Source organism: Haliotis cracherodii, unplaced genomic scaffold (genome assembly GCF_022045235.1).
Source record: "Haliotis cracherodii isolate W230 unplaced genomic scaffold, xgHalCrac1.p SCAF_10, whole genome shotgun sequence".
NCBI classification, from domain to species: Eukaryota; Metazoa; Mollusca; class Gastropoda; order Lepetellida; family Haliotidae; genus Haliotis; species Haliotis cracherodii.
The window spans coordinates 5740178-5757851 of NW_027266265.1; the positions used below are offsets into that span (position 1 = coordinate 5740178).

Sequence of the window (17674 nt, forward strand, 5' to 3'; positions counted from 1 at the left end):
GTAATGATTGCATTCTGAAACAACGCCAGTGCACATGTCTGTAAGATCGTCTGAGAGAACTGTAAAGTGTAATGATTGCACTCTGAAACAACGCAAGTGCACATGTCTGTAAGATCGTCTGAGAGAACTGTATAATAATGATTGCATTCTGAAACAACACCAGTGCACATGTCTGTAAGATCGTCTGAGAGAACTGTATAATAATGATTGCATTCTTAAACAACGCCAGTGCACATGTCTGTAAGATCCTGCGAGAGAACTGTGAAGTAATGATTGCATTCTGAAACAACGCCAGTGCACATGTCTGGTAGATCCTGTGAGGGAACTGTGTAGTAATGATTGCATTCGGAAACAACGCCAGTGCACATGTCTGTAAGATCGTCTAAGAGAACTGTAAAGTGTAATGATTGCACTCTGAAACAACGCCAGTGCACATGTCTGTAAGATCGTCTGAGAGAACTGTATAATAATGATTGCATTCTGAAACAACGCAAGTGCACATGTCTGTTAGATCGTCTGAGAGAACTATGTAATAATGATTGCATTCTGAAACAACGCCAGTGCACATGTCTGTGAGATTGTCTGAGAAAACTGTGAAGTAATGATTGCATTCTGAAACAACGCCAGTGCACATGTCTGTAAGATCGTCTGAGAGAACTGTAAAGTGTAATGATTGCACTCTGAAACAACGCCAGTGCACATGTCTGTTAGATCGTCTGAGAGAACTGTATAATAATGATTGCATTCTGAAACAACACCAGTGCACATGTCTGTTAGATCGTCTGAGAGAACTGTGTAATAATGATTGCATTCTGAAACAACGCCAGTGCACATGTCTGTAAGATCGTCTGGGAGAACTGTAAGGTAATGATTGCATTCTGAAACAACGCCAGTGCACATGTCTGTAAGATCCTGCGAGAGAACTGTGAAGTAATGATTGCATTCTGAAACAACGCCAGTGCACATGTCTGGTAGATCCTGTGAGGGAACTGCGTAGTAATGATTGCATTCTGAAACAACGCCAGTGCACATGTCTGTAAGATCGTCTGAGAGAACTGTAAAGTGTAATGATTGCACTCTGAAACAACGCAAGTGCACATGTCTGTAAGATCGTCTGAGAGAACTGTATAATAATGATTGCATTCTGAAACAACGCCAGTGCACATGTCTGTTAGATCGTCTGAGAGAACTGTATAATAATGATTGCATTCTGAAACAACGCCAGTGCACATGTCTGTCACACGCAGACGCACACGCACCCGCACACACACGCACACGCACACGTACACGCACACACACACGCACACGTACCCGCACCCGCACACACATGCACTAGCACACGCACTAGCACACGCACATGCACACGCACACGCACACGCACACGCACACGCACACGCACGCATGACTCTACCAAGTAAAAGGTACGTCTGTAAGCACAACTGCACCCTCAGCTTCCGTCAGAACAAAATAAAACATTTTTTTATTAAGTAAACAAACATTTATTGTGATACATTCACAACCGTTAAATCCTGTGCCTGCTCGAATCAACACAACTGGTGTCACATAAAGATGACATAAAAGGCTAATTCGGAAAGGAATAATTAAGTGTATAGAAGAATCGATTTTACACAAAAGAGAGTATAGAAACATGGATTGAAAAGTATAAAGAATGAAATTTTCAAACAATGTAAAAAATCGAATACATCTACTTGACCCCTAAAAGTTGGATGGGGAAACAATGCAAAACCAAAATGATCAGTACCTTACATCAACATGTTCAACAATGAACGACAGAACATCATAATCCTACACAGCACTGATACAGCATGAAGATTCGGGGTGGAATAGGTCTTCAGCAAACTATGCTTGTCAGAAGAGGCGACTATGCTTGTCGTAAGAGGCGACTAACAGGATCGGATGGTCAGACTCGCTGAGTTGGTTGATGCATATCATCGCATCCCAATTGTGTAGATCGATGTTCATGATGTCAATGACTGGTCCAGACTCGATTATTTACAGACCGCCATCATATAGCTGGAATATTGCTGGGTGCGGCGTTAAACAACAAGCAAACAATCAAATCATTCTCGGATCGGTAATATGAATGTGTTATGAACACCATGTACTCCACGGTAACATACAAAAGGGAATGTACACATGCTAACATACAGGGCTGTAGTAGCCCTAAAGAACACGGATTTGAGAAAACCGGTAAATCAACCAATTATTGTCATTGTATTACGGAGTGAGGAAAACACCGATTATAGGTTGAACACAAAATTGTAACTTTCATCAATTGACCTGTTCGAATGCATCTCAACGTGCGTCTTCACATTCCAGTGATTGCATAACTGACACATCGACATTCTCAACGCATCCCGTCAGTACATCATCAATTGATATCACATTATTTATATACATAAAGCACGATTGTCGTAACATATATACTGTAACAAATACGGCTAATTGTTACTTAGTTACTAAATTTGATTTTACATCAATTTGAAAAGCATTTAGTCGTATACATGTATCAACACGTAAGGTTTCTGCAGGGCCCAACGTAACAAAGCATTTAGTCATGTCCATGTATCAACACGTAAGGTTTCTGCAAGGCCCAACGTAACAAAGCATTTAGTCATGTCCATGTATCAACACGTAAGGTTTCTGCATGGCCCAACGTAACAAAGCATTTAGTCATGTCCATGTATCAACACGTTAGGTTTCTGCAGGGCCCAACGTAACAAAGCATTTAGTCATGTCCATGTATCAACACGTTAGGTTTCTGCAAGGCCCAACGTACAAAGCATTGAGCCGTATACGTGTATCAACACGTTAGAGCTTCTGCAGGGCCCAACATACAACGCATTTAGTCATATACTTCTATCAACACGTTAGGTTTCTGCAAGGCCCAACGTAACAAAGCATTTAGTCGTGTCCATGTACCAACACGTTAGGTTTCTGCAGGGCCCAACGTAGAAAGCATTTAGTCGTATACTTCTATCAACACGTTAGGTTTCTGCAAGGCCCAACATACAACGCATTTAGTCGTATACATATATCAACACGTAAGGTTTCTGCAGGGCCCAACGTAGAAAGCATTAAGTCGTATACATCTATCAACACGTTAGGTTTCTGCAAGGCCCAACGTAACAAAGCATTTAGTCGTATACGTGTATCAACATGTTAGGTTTCTGCAGGGCCCAACATAACAAAGCATTAAGTCGTATACTTCTATCAACACGTTAGGTTTCTGCAAGGCCCAACATACAACGCATTTAGTCGTGTCCATGTATCAACACGTAAGGTTTCTGCAGGGCCCAACGTAACAAAGCATTTAGTCGTATACATATATCAACACGTTAGGTTTCTGCAAGGCCCAACATACAACGCATTTAGTCGTATACTTCTATCAACACGTTAGGTTTCTGCAGGGCCCAACGTAACAAAGCATTTAGTCGTATACTTCTATCAACACGTTAGGTTTCTGCAAGGCCCAACGTAACAAAGCATTTAGTCATGTCCATGTATCAACACGTTAGGTTTCTGCAGGGCCCAACGTAACAAAGCATTTAGTCGTGTCCATGTATCAGCACGTAAGGTTTCTGCAAGGCCCAAAGAAACAAAGCATTTAGTCGTGTCCATATATCAACACGTTAGGTGTCTGCAGGGCCCAACGTAACAAAGCATTTAGTCGTTTAGTGAAGCCCAAGATTACGTGAGTAGTGCTGACAAACCATGGGTCGTAATCAGGGCGAATCTGAAATCAGATCTTGGGCGACTAAGGATCGGGACACAACAATATGCAACACCTGCACATCGGTATTCCCAAGTCGTGAAAGAACATACCAGAATGACCACAATGTGTTGAGGTGTGTCCTCCTCTGGTGATGTATGGGTTATTTGTGGTATAGATGGTTTACCTTTGTGTCAGCGTTCAGCTGCCTTAAGCTAGAAGTCGCTGAGGGACGGATAGCATATGTTGTTTGAAGGACATGAGATATAATCTTCAGGAAGGTATTTAGGAAATGTCGAGTTTATCAAATGAAAACTGAAAACAATAGTTATCAGAAATTTTTCCTCATCTGACAAAAATGAGCATATCAACTACACGAAGGAGTTTAAAGCAACTATGTTTCTATGGATTTATAGACAATAAACTTCTCACATTTCATATCCCGAGAACCCCAGGGCTCTATGTCATGCATCTGAAATTCTATCTGATCGTATCCAAGTCCTTTGAGAGCAAAAACAAATATTGAATTCTGTTAGAATCGCACATGTATTACTGGCGCTAGTAACGTCATGTTAACTGCTCCTAAGGACTGTTCTCGAGGAAACGTTTTCTCATTGCATTACCAGGATTCTATTGAAAATGCAACGGACACAAATGAGAAGTCAATTAGACCAGACCCAGACTTTCTAGAGGTGTCGTGCCAATTCAGTACAAACGGTCTGTCAACAGAAATTGGCCATAACAACTCTATTTGTTAACATACTGGATAGCTGACAGGCAACGACGCTTAGCCACAGTGTTGTGGAGACAATCATGTGATGTATGTCTGTCATTGTGACATTGTCATTGCAGCACCATAAGAACACTACATACAGTTTGGGTCTCTTATAGAATATCTTAGTGTCAGCACTGGAGACTCCAGCGAGGAAATAACGGGGTAGAATGCATAGGGGCTACCATACAACACATGCTTGCTGGATATGTACGTATCCACAGTAGGCATATGGAACAACAACAGTGTACATGTTCATAGACGGACCTTGGAATGGAAGAGCCTTGTGCACCCTTATAAATGTCACATATACCTCTCGCTGAATGTTTCATTCTATATTCACACGATACGTACAATGAACAATTGTAATTGGTAAGCCAGCAATAATGATCACGTTTAGTGCATCCGACGAATGAAGTCCTTCAGGGGACAGTATGATTCCTTCACGGAAGGTGTTTACACAGAGTATTTGTCCTAGTCATTGATGTACTGACACGAAATACTGTCACTTATCACATCTATCACACACAACACACAACACAATGTGGAACAGATCTCGGCAAGCAACACATTTAATGACATCCTGTGCTGTTGAAGCTATAGTCATGTTGATCAAGTGGAATCACCACATTGACAAGATCAATAACACTCCATCTTCCTGTGAACCTCATAGAAGCCTTGCACATATAGAATTATGCAGTGACTACATTCCGTTTCTGTCAACATCATTTACACTTTCTATTCACATGTGGAATTATGCAGTGACTACCTTCCGTTTCTGTAAACATCATTTACACTTTCGATTCACATCTGGAATTATGTAGTGTCTATCTTCCTTTTCTGTAAACATCATTTACACTTTCTATTCACATCTGGAATTATGTAGTGTCTATCTTCCGTTTCTGTAAACATCATTTACACTTCCTATTCACATCTGGAATTATGCGGTGTCTAACTTCCTTTTCTGTAAACATCATTTACACTTTCTATTCACATCTGGAATTATGTAGTGTCTATCTTCCGTTTCTGTAAACATCATTTACACTTCCTATTCACATCTGGAATTATGCGGTGTCTAAGTTCCTTTTCTGTAAACATCATTTACACTTCCTATTCACATGTAGAGTATACGGGGTCTACCATCCGTTCATTGCCCTCAGTCATAAAAACAGAATATTCCAGGTCAGGTTAGTAGTGGGCATTGTTTATCCGTGTTTCCAGACACCGGAGTCTACTCGGAGACCTTTCCTACACATGGAGCTTCGGGACTATTGTATGTTCTGCAAGTTTCCATGATATCATCTGTTGAATATGTTATCATTTTCAACCAAAATGTTGACTTTTAGAATATTGAAAGCCAGCATATAAAATGTTTAATAGGTTGTCAGTAGCCGTGTCGACATTTGAATTATACTCTCAGTCATTATGTCGACTTCTGTTAACCAATTCTATACTGTTGACTAATCTGTAACCTTAATGTTGACTGTTGACTTTCCTACAATTGATGTTTGTGTTGTGTCCTATCACGTGACGGGTTGTAACTGTTGTATTCTATGTCATAGAGAGTTGAGAACTGTTGTATTCCATGTCATAGAGAGTTTAAAAGTGTTGTATCCCATGTCATAGAGAGTTAAGAACTGTTGTACTCCATGTCATAGAGAGTTTAAAGTATTGTATCCCATGTCATAGAGAGTTTAAAAGTGTTGTATCCCATGTCATAGAGAGTTAAGAACTGTTGTATTCCATGTCATAGAGAGTTTAAAAGTGTTGTATCCCATGTCATAGAGAGTTTAAAAGTGTTGTATCCCATGTCATAGAGAGTTAAGAACTGTTGTATTCCATGTCATAGAGAGTTTAAAAGTGTTGTATCCCATGTCATAGAGAGTTTAAAAGTGTTGTATCCCATGCCATAGAGAGTTAAGAACTGTTGTATTCCATGTCACAGAGAGTTTAAAAATGCTGTATCATAGAGAGTCTATTCTATTATATCGAGTAGTTAATATGAAGTTACAGTATCTACCCTACTTGAACCGTTGAATAACTGAATCGTAAGCGATGAATGTGCAGTGTCCTATCATACCGAGGTTTGAATCTGTCCTGGTCTGTGGTATGGAGTATTGAATCGGTTGTATACAATAATATCACATGTTAAATCTGTTTCATCCATCAAACACGTGTTTTGTGTTGAATTTTATCGCAGAACGTGATGAATGTCACGTGTCGATCGAATCACTGTTTTATCTTGAATCTCATCGCACCACATGTTGAATTTGGTATGCCCCATCATATTGACTGCTGTGGTTTCAGCTGATCGACGTCGTACCTTCCCCTGGAGTTGGTCTTGGCGATGCTCTGCTGGTAACTATACAACTGCTTCTCAAGGGCGTAATTTTCAGCTTGGAGGGCCATAATCTCTCTCCTGCAAATACGCCAAGCAAAGGTTCATTTAAAGCTTCGTTTATTCTCTTTGATGGTCAAAAGCCCTATCAGATGTTAATGTCAACATATTAGCTTGTAAGGAGAGGCGAGGGGCACGCAAATCATTGGTATTGTGCACGGATAATTACATCGTGTCTGGTATAACGTTTATGATGTTGAGGAGATTAGCCTACATAGCAAGTGTCTTTGTCTGTGGCACAGGGTTTAGCAGTAAACCTGCGAATGACAGTTCTACGGTAAATACGCGTTTCTCCAGTTGGAAAAGGTGATAAATAGTTACTAGAATTAGGGTTTATCTTCAGAGAAGGAAATGACGCCAGTGTTATGTGATAATCGTTATTAGCCTATAACTGCAACTTGGATAAAGCTACCAATATATTATTAATTCACACACACAGAGATGACATTGTTATAATAATGGTTAATCTTTCGACGAATATAACCTGCCTTGTTCATCTTTCGTTGCAAGGTCCAAGAAATGCTTCCCATATTGTGCTTAACAACTTGTGCTTAACATATTGTGCTTGAGAAGTTGTGCTTAACAGGTTGTGTTTGACATATTGTGATTAATATATTGTGCTTAACAGGTTGTGCTTTACACACTGTCCTTAACATATTGTGCTTAACATGTTGTGCTTAACATGTGTTAAACATGTTGTGCTTAACCTTTTGGGCTTAACATAGTGTTCTTAACATGTTGTGCTTAATATGTTGTGCTTAACATGTTGTGCATAATATGTTGTGCTTAACATATTGTACTTAGCATGTTGTGCTTAACATTTTGTGCTTAACATGTTGTGCTTAACATGTTGTGCTTAACATATTGTACTAAACGTGCATGTTGTGCTCAACAAGTTGTGCTTAACATGTTGTGCTTAACATGTGCTTAACATATTGTTAACATAACATATCTAAAACACTCTGGGGTTTTAAAATGATTATTTATATTTATAGATTTATTATAAGTTATTAAATCGTGAACAGAAATATAATTATTGTAATAATTCAAGGATTCTCCGACTATACTTTTAAAGGAATATTGTGAATATGTCATTTAACACAAAGCTGTGGCAGTGTTTCAGGCCCTCAATCACTTCTCAGTAGCTATATTTAAAAGTCAAAGGAGTGCATGCAAAGCAAATTATGTGTTAATGCTGAAAAGTCTGCTGATGTCGTTCTTCATCAGTCATCAAAGCGTTCAGTAACAGGAGAGTGTTACGTTCCTCACGTGATGATACAAAATGTTAATATGAGATTGATTGAACCTGGCTATAAAACCCGAGAAGAATAAAGAAATGCAGTCACTGCATATTTATTTTGTAGCTTACACCGATAAGATCAGGCGTAACTAAGACCCGTATATTGATGGTCGGCTTTGATTTGTGTCATAAATATTCAATGATTAGAGGTTGTGTTTGCATTGGAGACGTTTAAGCCTTGTAGGCTCTGCATTCATCAATAGGATCCTTAAAGGGAACATAATACAATCAGTGTTTTTAGTGCCAGTTTGAAAATCCGGGGATAGAAAATACTTGGCACTGATGAAAAATCGAAGTATCCTGACGCCAGCTTTCCAACCATTTGAAGGGTAATTTGAGTGGGGGAGTACGAACATGTAATTTTTATACCAAATTAATGTGTAATTGTCATTAAAGAAGCAAGATGTATTTCGTGCTGAAATAGAAAATATATATTTCTTTGATATAGTAACTGATAAATGAAAATGACGTCTCCTAAACCTTACGTCGCTACAATGACTCATAAATATACCACTGAAAACACGTCAAAGAACATCCATTTCATTCATCTTACTATAGTTAATCAAGCGGGGTGACACAATACTCACTCATTATAATTAACTTCTTCTGAGTAGTATATATTGAGGGTTTTTTAATGTAAAATGGCACGTTAATATTAGTAACGGTCACCGCTCATCTGAGCGTGTTCTTGTCTTAAATATTACCATCTCTCTGGAGGATTTGTGAAAAGGATGTAATATTTTCTTAGGTTAATGTACTTAACTTTTACTGACGTAAAGATATATTCATATGCTTAATATCATGTGGAACGAAGTCCTGGACTTAAGAAGCACAGATGAATGATGACATAATGAGTGAGTGAGTGAGTTGGGTTTAATGCCGTTTTTAACAGTTTTTCAGTTATATCGCGGCGTGTCAGCTTAATGCCAGAAGATCGCTGAAGTGATGCAGGTTTCAGACGTTTACCGCTTCGGTGAAACCCACAAGCACGGGTATGGTGCTGACAAACCTAGAAACATAATCGGGGCGAACCAGGATTCGAATCCCAATCATAGGTTTCTGGCGTGCTCTGCACTGCGAATCGCGGGAAGCTAGACGACTGGGCCACCCGTGCCCCCGAAAGATGACATAAACCCATAAGACAGAATACATATTGAATGAGTATGTGTATTACAACACACGATCACTGTGAACGTCATCCACGACTCACCACATCTGCTGCTTGTGTAGGCGTGTGACGTCATCAAGACTATTGTAGTTGGGCAGTACCAGCAGGTGGGAGTCGATCCAGTCTATGTGGACCGTCAGCTTCCGGTCTTCAGGGTCCAGGAGGGTGCTATCAGGATCTGTGAGCTGTGAAAATAAACAAGACCTCACCACCTTATAGACAGAAAGGGCAGACCTATTGTTCTGAACAGCCAGTGAATGAGTATGTTTTACGCTGCTTTAGCAATATTCCAGCAATATCACGGCGGGGGACACCACAAATGGGCTTCACACATTGTACCCATGTCGGGAATCGAACCCGGGTCTTCGGCGTGACGAGCGAATGCTTTAACCACTAGGCTACCCAACCGACCCCTGATGACTCAGTCACCTAAACGTCGAAGCTTTAATGCTACTTCTGGTATCTGGCACATGGAAGGAAACACACCCAACAAAACTCTGCATAATAATTTTCCGTTTTGATATGTACCGCGTCTTTCCAGGTGAGTAATTGCCTTGCCTTTGCGTGTGTTTGTCACGGATGCCACCTGTGAGGCAGGATACACTCACCTTTTCGCGAACGCCTGGCATCATTAGTATTTGTATTGTCATCCATCTAGAAGTCATGTTGATGTCAATCTCGGATATTTTAAGTGTTCAATTTGTAGTTTTTGTTCCTACATGTGTATGTCACAGTGTGCGAAGCCTATTTCTGGTGTCCCCCGCCAAGATATTGCTGGAATATTGCTAAAAGCGGCGTAAAATCAATCTCACTCACACCTATATCATATATATAACACATGGCAATAGATATAACAAATGGTACTTGTTCTGTGAATTAAAAGTTAAACATGATAATCATGGTTTGTTTGTTATTTGTTCTTTTGTTTATTCCGTACAAGGCAATATTTCAGCTATATGATAGCAGAATGAAATAATAATAATAATCGAGTCTGTACCCGACAATCAGGTGATTTTTATAGTATTATGTACAAGGATCCATACGGTCGGGGTAAGATGACCCGCAATCAAACAGGTCACCTAGTCTGGCCACCCGATCAAAGCCATAACGTCGCTGTTATGGCGGCCATTGCTGCAAGGGAATGTGTTGACTACTTATCGCATTTGATTGTTCTTTTCAGGACAATAATAGTGGTCGTTGTTTTAATGCAAGATGCTTCGTGTAATTCCTACGCTCACCTTTATCGTTTGGAATGAAAGCGACACAAATCATTTCCATAATCTTCAGAGTCATTGTACTGTTCCGACTGTGTCATGGTGAGGTGAGGTGAAATGAGGTTTAACGTCGCGTCCAAGATTATTGCACTTATATAGTGACGTGCATGTACGTGTGTGTGTTTGTGTGGCTGCTTGTACTAGTCCGGACTGATGCCGATTTATAGTGCTAGCTCACTGAGATACCATGCCGCAGTTTTTAACATGAATATCCCTTACGTCTTTTGGTATGACGCGGTCGGGGATCGAACCCCGGACCTTCAGCTCTCGACTGTGTCATGAGAATGTGTTTATACGTCATTTATCAAATAGTGATGACACCAGGTGTTCGCGTGTTTGTGTGTGTAAGTATGTATATTTGTGTGTAACTTCACATGTATGTGTGTAAGTATAATCTATAATTCTGTGTCAGTACGTATACGTTAAAACACGTTTTAACATGTTTAATTTTTTTACAAATTTTAACATGTCGGGTAAGTCGTGTCCGTTCTTACTTGTATTCACGATGATATTGTATACTCCCTAAATACTTGACGTACATAGATTTACAATATTGCCAAAGAATAATATTAGACTATGGCCGGTTATTCATAACTTATAACGACTGAGCATGGGAATACTAATTGTTCTGTCATGGTTCCTAGGCACAATGTGGGTTCGAATCCCGGTTCGGCTCGATAATGTTTCTAGGTTTGTCAGAACCATTACCGTGCACGTGGGTTTCACCGAAGTGGTAAATGTCTGAGATCTGCATCACTTCGGGCTTTCCTCCCACATTAAGCTGACACGCCTCAATATTACTGGAAAACTGTTAAAAACGGCATTAAACACAACTCACTCACTCCCAGGCACATTAATCAGGAGAACTTCAAATGATCAGTGGATAATACGACCCTTTATATCATTGTCACATATAAGACTGCAGCGACCGCTGGCCTTGGCTTTATGTCGGGGAGAGGACGTGTGTACCATTGTACTAAATTGACCCTTTTGAAAATAAGAGAACAGAACAAACAGAAACAAGTCAACCGAACGCAACACACAGACACTATTGACCCTGAATCAGTGTAGAATGACTCCATCGATGTCTTGCCAGCCATTAACGGTCATCAGGCCTACTTATCCCAACACAAATGACAATGATTGTAATTGTAATAGGAATGAATAGGCTAGTGACTTTATGGTTCTACAATTTGAAACTGTCACCGAAGACCTGCTGAACGGGCAGAGGGTTAAGAGGAGCTACGAAATCGACAAAACGGTGTCAGGTCACGTGTGGGAAGAATCATCGGGAGATCCAATTTATTTGTTTGTATTATATTATAATATTTAACTATTTCGTCCGCTCGGAGAGCCGTAGGCCCGGTGTTCAAGCTTCCAATTGATCAATGTACACAAAACTTGTTTATTCGTGTATAACACGCACTCGTGTGTTTATTTTGTACCATTTCATGCAGTCAGCATAAACCACGAAATTTACGATCTTTCAACTCTTTTTGTCACCAAATCTTTTTTTCTAATAAGATATTTATAATTTTGACGGCGCCCTGGCCGCTAATTACGTCGAATACGGTACTCAATATTATTTTACGGCCATTACCACTGGAGATAAAACAGTGCGAGCATCCAAGTCCATTGACGAATCTTTTACAGCAAATACGTACTTTCTTGTGGAGATTAGCAGATGTCCTTCACAAACCATAAGCATCGTCAGTGACACAATAGAACCACTTGTGTTGATGTCCTTTAACGAGTTTCTGAGAAGGTATTAACGGGTTCAGTTGGAAGGTTATTCGGTTGTGTCATGTCAGTGGGTACAATCGACTCGGATAATCACTCATATCACTTTAATATATACATATATATATATAACTAAACAAGTGATGTTTTTTGGTGTATTATATATATTTATGTTATGAGTTAGTGTGTGTGTGTGTGTGTGTGTGTGTCTGTCTGTCTGTCTGTCTGTCTGTCTGTCTGTCTGTCTCTTTGTCTCTCTGTCTTTCAAAACACAAGTATTGACTTGTGCAAAATGTAGGTTGATCAAGACTTGCACTTGTTAAGAAACACTGTCAGTCAATGGGTACAAACGACTCCGATAATCACTCATATCATTTTTATATATACATAATAACACACCTATGTCTGATATACATGATGAAGGAGTAAGCATATACTCCGAAACGTTGTGTTCATCATAATAAAGAAGTTGACATTCATATATTCTCTTCCTTAAGTCTTGACAAGAATTTGTATCAAAGTTAATATATTGCCTTTCAGTGAACCTAGTGTTAAATGGATATTGTACATATGTCTTACATGCGCGTATATCTCGATTTCGTTACACGGTCAACGTTAATAACATATTTTGAAATAGCTTTTCCTTTAATAATAATGTAGTTAAAACCCCATATCCCGCTTAATGGATCATTTCATTTAAAAAGTCGCGTATTTCATCACATTGCAACATACATGACCCTATGCAAGATGTTTTATAATTCCAAACTCTATGAATAGACATATCTAAAAGAGCATGGTCAGAGGTAACATATTGCATATTTTGGTGCACACTTTCTCAATCATGTACACATTTTAGTATTTTGGGGGTGGAATCCCATCCGGGATTTGAACCCACACTCTCAGAGTGAGGAACCTAATCGCCAGCACACGATGTCAGCGACTAAACTCACTCAGTCACCGAGACTTCCACAAATACTGAACAAATGGTAGTCTAGATCACGTAATTTGTACACTACTCTGACAAATGTAAATTATAATTTCCCAAATGGCCGATGCTATGAATAGACAATGTCTTTGAGAATGCGCTCAAAGGTAAAATATGAACAACATTTTCTTGTTTCTGATCTGCGATATTGTACAAAATCAAAAATATGTATCTAAAACAATTCTTATTTCCAACTGAGAGGCAGGAAGTCTGTTCATCCCCATAAACACAGCAGTAGTCGCTTCAGGATCGATAAATCCACCTGATCTTCTGGGGTGTCGGAGAGATTGTCAGGATGAGGATGGACTTGATGGGATCACTGGAAGTCTGTTGTGGCTCGCGGTGTAACGCACTCGCCTACTCAGCTAATACTGCAGACACGATCACAATGCACTGGAAGTACGGACAAGCCATCAGCAGTCATCAAGAACGTAGTATTTGTAACCATCTGACACGTGATGTCAGTGCACGCACTATGGGTTGTAGGTCATAGGGTACGTAATGACGTCTTCAATGACTACGATTAATACTACTGCACTAAACTGAAAGAAGGATATATATTGTGCACAAACCCGACATCAGATCGTATCTCGAGCACAACCCCAACTTCAGAGCATATCTCGAACACAAACACAAAATATGTGCATTACAAGAACACAAACCAAACAAAAGATTATATATCGAATACAAACCAAACATAAGAGCATATCTAACAAAAAAAACCAACATAAACGCAAATCAAGAACACAAGGCCAACTTAAGAGCATATCCAGAAGACAAACCCAAAATATGACCATATCCAGAGTCAGTTTGTGAGTATGGCTCAACGCCTCTTTTAGCAATATTCCAGCAATATCACAGCAGGGAAAACCAGAAATGTGCTCAACACTCATATCCAGAACACAAACACAATATAAGAACATATCCCGAACACGAACATCACATAAGATATTATCCATATTACAAACCCTCATGAGGGCATATCCCGAACATATCTTGTGCAAGAACCCTAGATAACTTCATGCATTGTACAGTGTACACAAGGTCAAGCAGGGAAACGCATGTGAGGTTTTACGCCTCTTTAAGCAATAATCCAGCAATATCACGGCAGGGGACACGAGAAATTGGCTTCACAAATTGTACCCATGTAGAGAATCGAACTTGGGTTTTCGTCGTGACGAGCGAACGCTTTAGCCACGAGGCTGCCCCATCGACCCAATGAATGAACACAATTCACTCACTCACTATGATCAACTAAAGACTGTTAGTATTATTTTAATTTCACCGCTGAATTCCTTTCGAAAGTAGACATACACTATCACAATCATCCGACACGTTGGAGACTTTCATAGATAAATATTTTATTTTTAATTGATATGAGGATTTCCTTACCGCAACTTCAAGAGACCGTGTATCAAGGTCAAGGCCGTACAGAAGCTGATAACTTGATTGTACGCCAAGCCTTGAGATGAAGTTAACAGTGTTATCCTTCAGCTGTAGAGTCACACTATGATGAGCCAGTATCGATGGAGTGGTTGGTACTTTGGGCAGCCTTCATCAATAATCGAAATATAGCAGGGAAATGTGGGCGTTGGAGTGTTTGTCCTGCATTCTTTATGAACAACGGAATCATCAAAATAGGAAATTGTCAGAACAAGCTGTTCAATTGTGTTAAAATAACATTTCGCCTTTCGATAGCGGTGATTAATTATTTCTCCTTTTTTATCGTATTACGTTTCTGGTCGTTAAATCGTATAAGATTTCAAAATCGTTTCAAGTCAATTAAAGTCCCAGTAAAAGGTTTATAAAAGAAAACAATGGCAAGTGATTCCTTCGCACGTGGCATGTGCAAGAGTTTTTGAACACTGGATCCGGACGGCACTGAACACTGGGAAGTTGATTCCCCGGTTCAACATATCATATGTCAGGGTGGAAGACCTCGTGGCTCCTTCTTATTCATACATTTATGTTCACTGGATATTAATTATGAAAATATAAACCGTCAACACCAAAGAATAACCAGGCAAAAGACATTTATATATGGATCGTAGCATTGCCAACTACATGTATGAATGACCCAAGCATGGATGTAAAAAGTGAATGTGTTTGAATAAATCTTGGCTCCTCAGTCACTAATATTCTTTGTTTAAATGCACACAGTGGTATTCAAACCTCCAAAACAAATGGGCATCACTAAGGTACGACATTCAATAGCGTGAGCTGTATAGTCCCGAGCCACAGATCTGCCTCGGGTTCAATAGCCACACATACATCAGTCTTCCAGCCCCAACCATCCTCCATCGGGTGCAGAAGCATTACCACAACAATCCTACATGATGAACCTAATGTGACTGAAGCAATAAATCATATTTCCCTTGAGACGTGTATATAGCAATATTCATAATCGTATTTCCTTCATATATAGAATGCTTCGGATTCCAACAATGATAGAAGCGACACAAATGGAATACACATTACCAGCAGGAGGAATTCGTAAAGTGAGCTTGTGCCGCCCTCAACACGCGACTGGTAATGTGCATTTCCTGATCATGAGGGCTCTAGTCCACGAGTCATTCATACCATGCTTAGCAATGCTACCTAAACGTTAAAGCAAAATATATTCTGCAAAGTAATATGTATTCGATAGCAAAGTAAAAGCTTGGTTCGCTATGTACATTATTCTATCACCGAAGCTACACTATCTCTCGTTCCAGTGAGCTCATTAGGATGGATACGTCAATATGTATGCTCCTTCCGCGCTCATAGAGATGCGTTACATCCTACTTTGTATTCGTTGTAGATCCTATGCTAGACATCAGTTGTCGGGTGTGGGTCGTGTTGTGTCTGGACCCTACCTCCAGCTTGGTCCTACGCTATACATTAGTTGTGTCCTGTGGAGGGTGTAGTGTCTGAATCCAACCTCTAGCTTGGTCCTACACTATACATCAGTTGTGCCCTGTTTGGCGTGTAGTGTCTGAATCCAACCTCCAGCTTGGTCCTACACTATACATCAGTTGTGGCCTGTGGAGGATGTAGTGTCTGAATCCAACCTCTAGCTTGGTCCTACACTATACATCAGTTGTGCCCTGTTTGGCGTGTAGTGTCTGAATCCAACCTCCAGCTTGGTCCTGCACTATGCATCAGTTGTGCCCTGTTGGGCATGTAGTGTCTGCATCCAACCTCAAGCTTGGTCCTGCACTATACATCAGTTGTGTCCTGTGGAGGGTGTAGTGTCTGCATCCAACCTCCAGCTTGGTCCTGCACTATTCATCAGCTGTGGCCTGTGGAGGGTGTAGTGTCTGAATCCAACCTCAACCTACATGTAGGTCCTATACTATACATCAGTTGTGCCCTGTTGGGCGTGTAGTGTCTGCATCCAACCTCAAGCTTGGTCCTACACTATACATCAGTTGTGCTCTGATTAGCGTGTAGTGTCTGAATCCAACCTCCAGCTTGGTCCTATACTATACATCAGTTGTGCCCTGTTGGGCGTGTAGTGTCTGAATCCAACCTCCAGCTTGGCCCTATACTACATCAGTTGTGGCCTGAGGGGCGTGTAGTGTCTGCATCCAACCTCTAGCTTGGCCCTATACTACATCAGTTGTGGCCTGAGGGGCGTGTAGTGTCTGCATCCAACCTCCAGCTTGGTCCTACACTATACATCAGTTGTGGCTTGGTGGGGGGAGGGTGTAGTTTGTCTGCATTCCACCTCCAGCTAAGTCCTACATTACATCATACATTTTATATTATGGGTTGTGTAAGTTCTGAATCGTACCTGTAGCTAGGCCATGCATATTAACCAGATGTGACCTATTTTCTCAAAGTGTCTGCACCAGAGCTCCAGCTTGTCGAGCATCCGACCATCTAAAACATTGTGGCTTCATCAAATTATGTTCACAAGTATGCCATCAAAGATCTTCCACCCCTAGATGCGCAACTCCCCAGGGTTTGAGCAAGCAGTGGCAGGAGATTCAAACTCCAAAATTGAATAGAAACTGTAATTTTTATTTCTGTTTTTTATTACACTATTTAAATTCCCACGGTAATATGTTGTTTTATAAATGTATGCTCTCGTTAAGAATAATAAGATGCATCAGTTGACATCAAATGCTTGTATGAAATACTTGTCAGACTAAACATGTTTGTTAATATGCTACTTATAAATAAACATGATTTATCAAATGTGGATAAACTAAATGAAGATTTAGATGTAAACAAACACCTGTTGTCATGTTGAAATATTACAACTACTGTTTCTCTTGTTCGAACTTTTCATGTGAAGACACCAGTGGTATCAATATTAC

The 17674-nt window shown here is 40.1% G+C and overlaps 1 protein-coding gene across 1 annotated transcript in view; it reads right to left on the reverse strand.

Moving 5' to 3' along the window:
* Positions 1-3335: 3335 nt before the first annotated feature.
* The window catches only part of LOC139445688 (uncharacterized), a 43075-nt gene continuing 28736 nt past the window's right edge, over positions 3336-17674 (reverse strand). Inside the window, exons 2-3 of the mRNA XM_071226882.1 lie at positions 9414-9556; positions 3336-6924 (exon numbers count right to left, since the gene is read on the reverse strand). Of these exons, the coding sequence (XP_071082983.1) occupies positions 6789-6924; positions 9414-9556 (279 nt within the window). The 3' untranslated portion in view covers positions 3336-6788. The remainder of the gene's footprint in view (positions 6925-9413; positions 9557-17674) is intronic.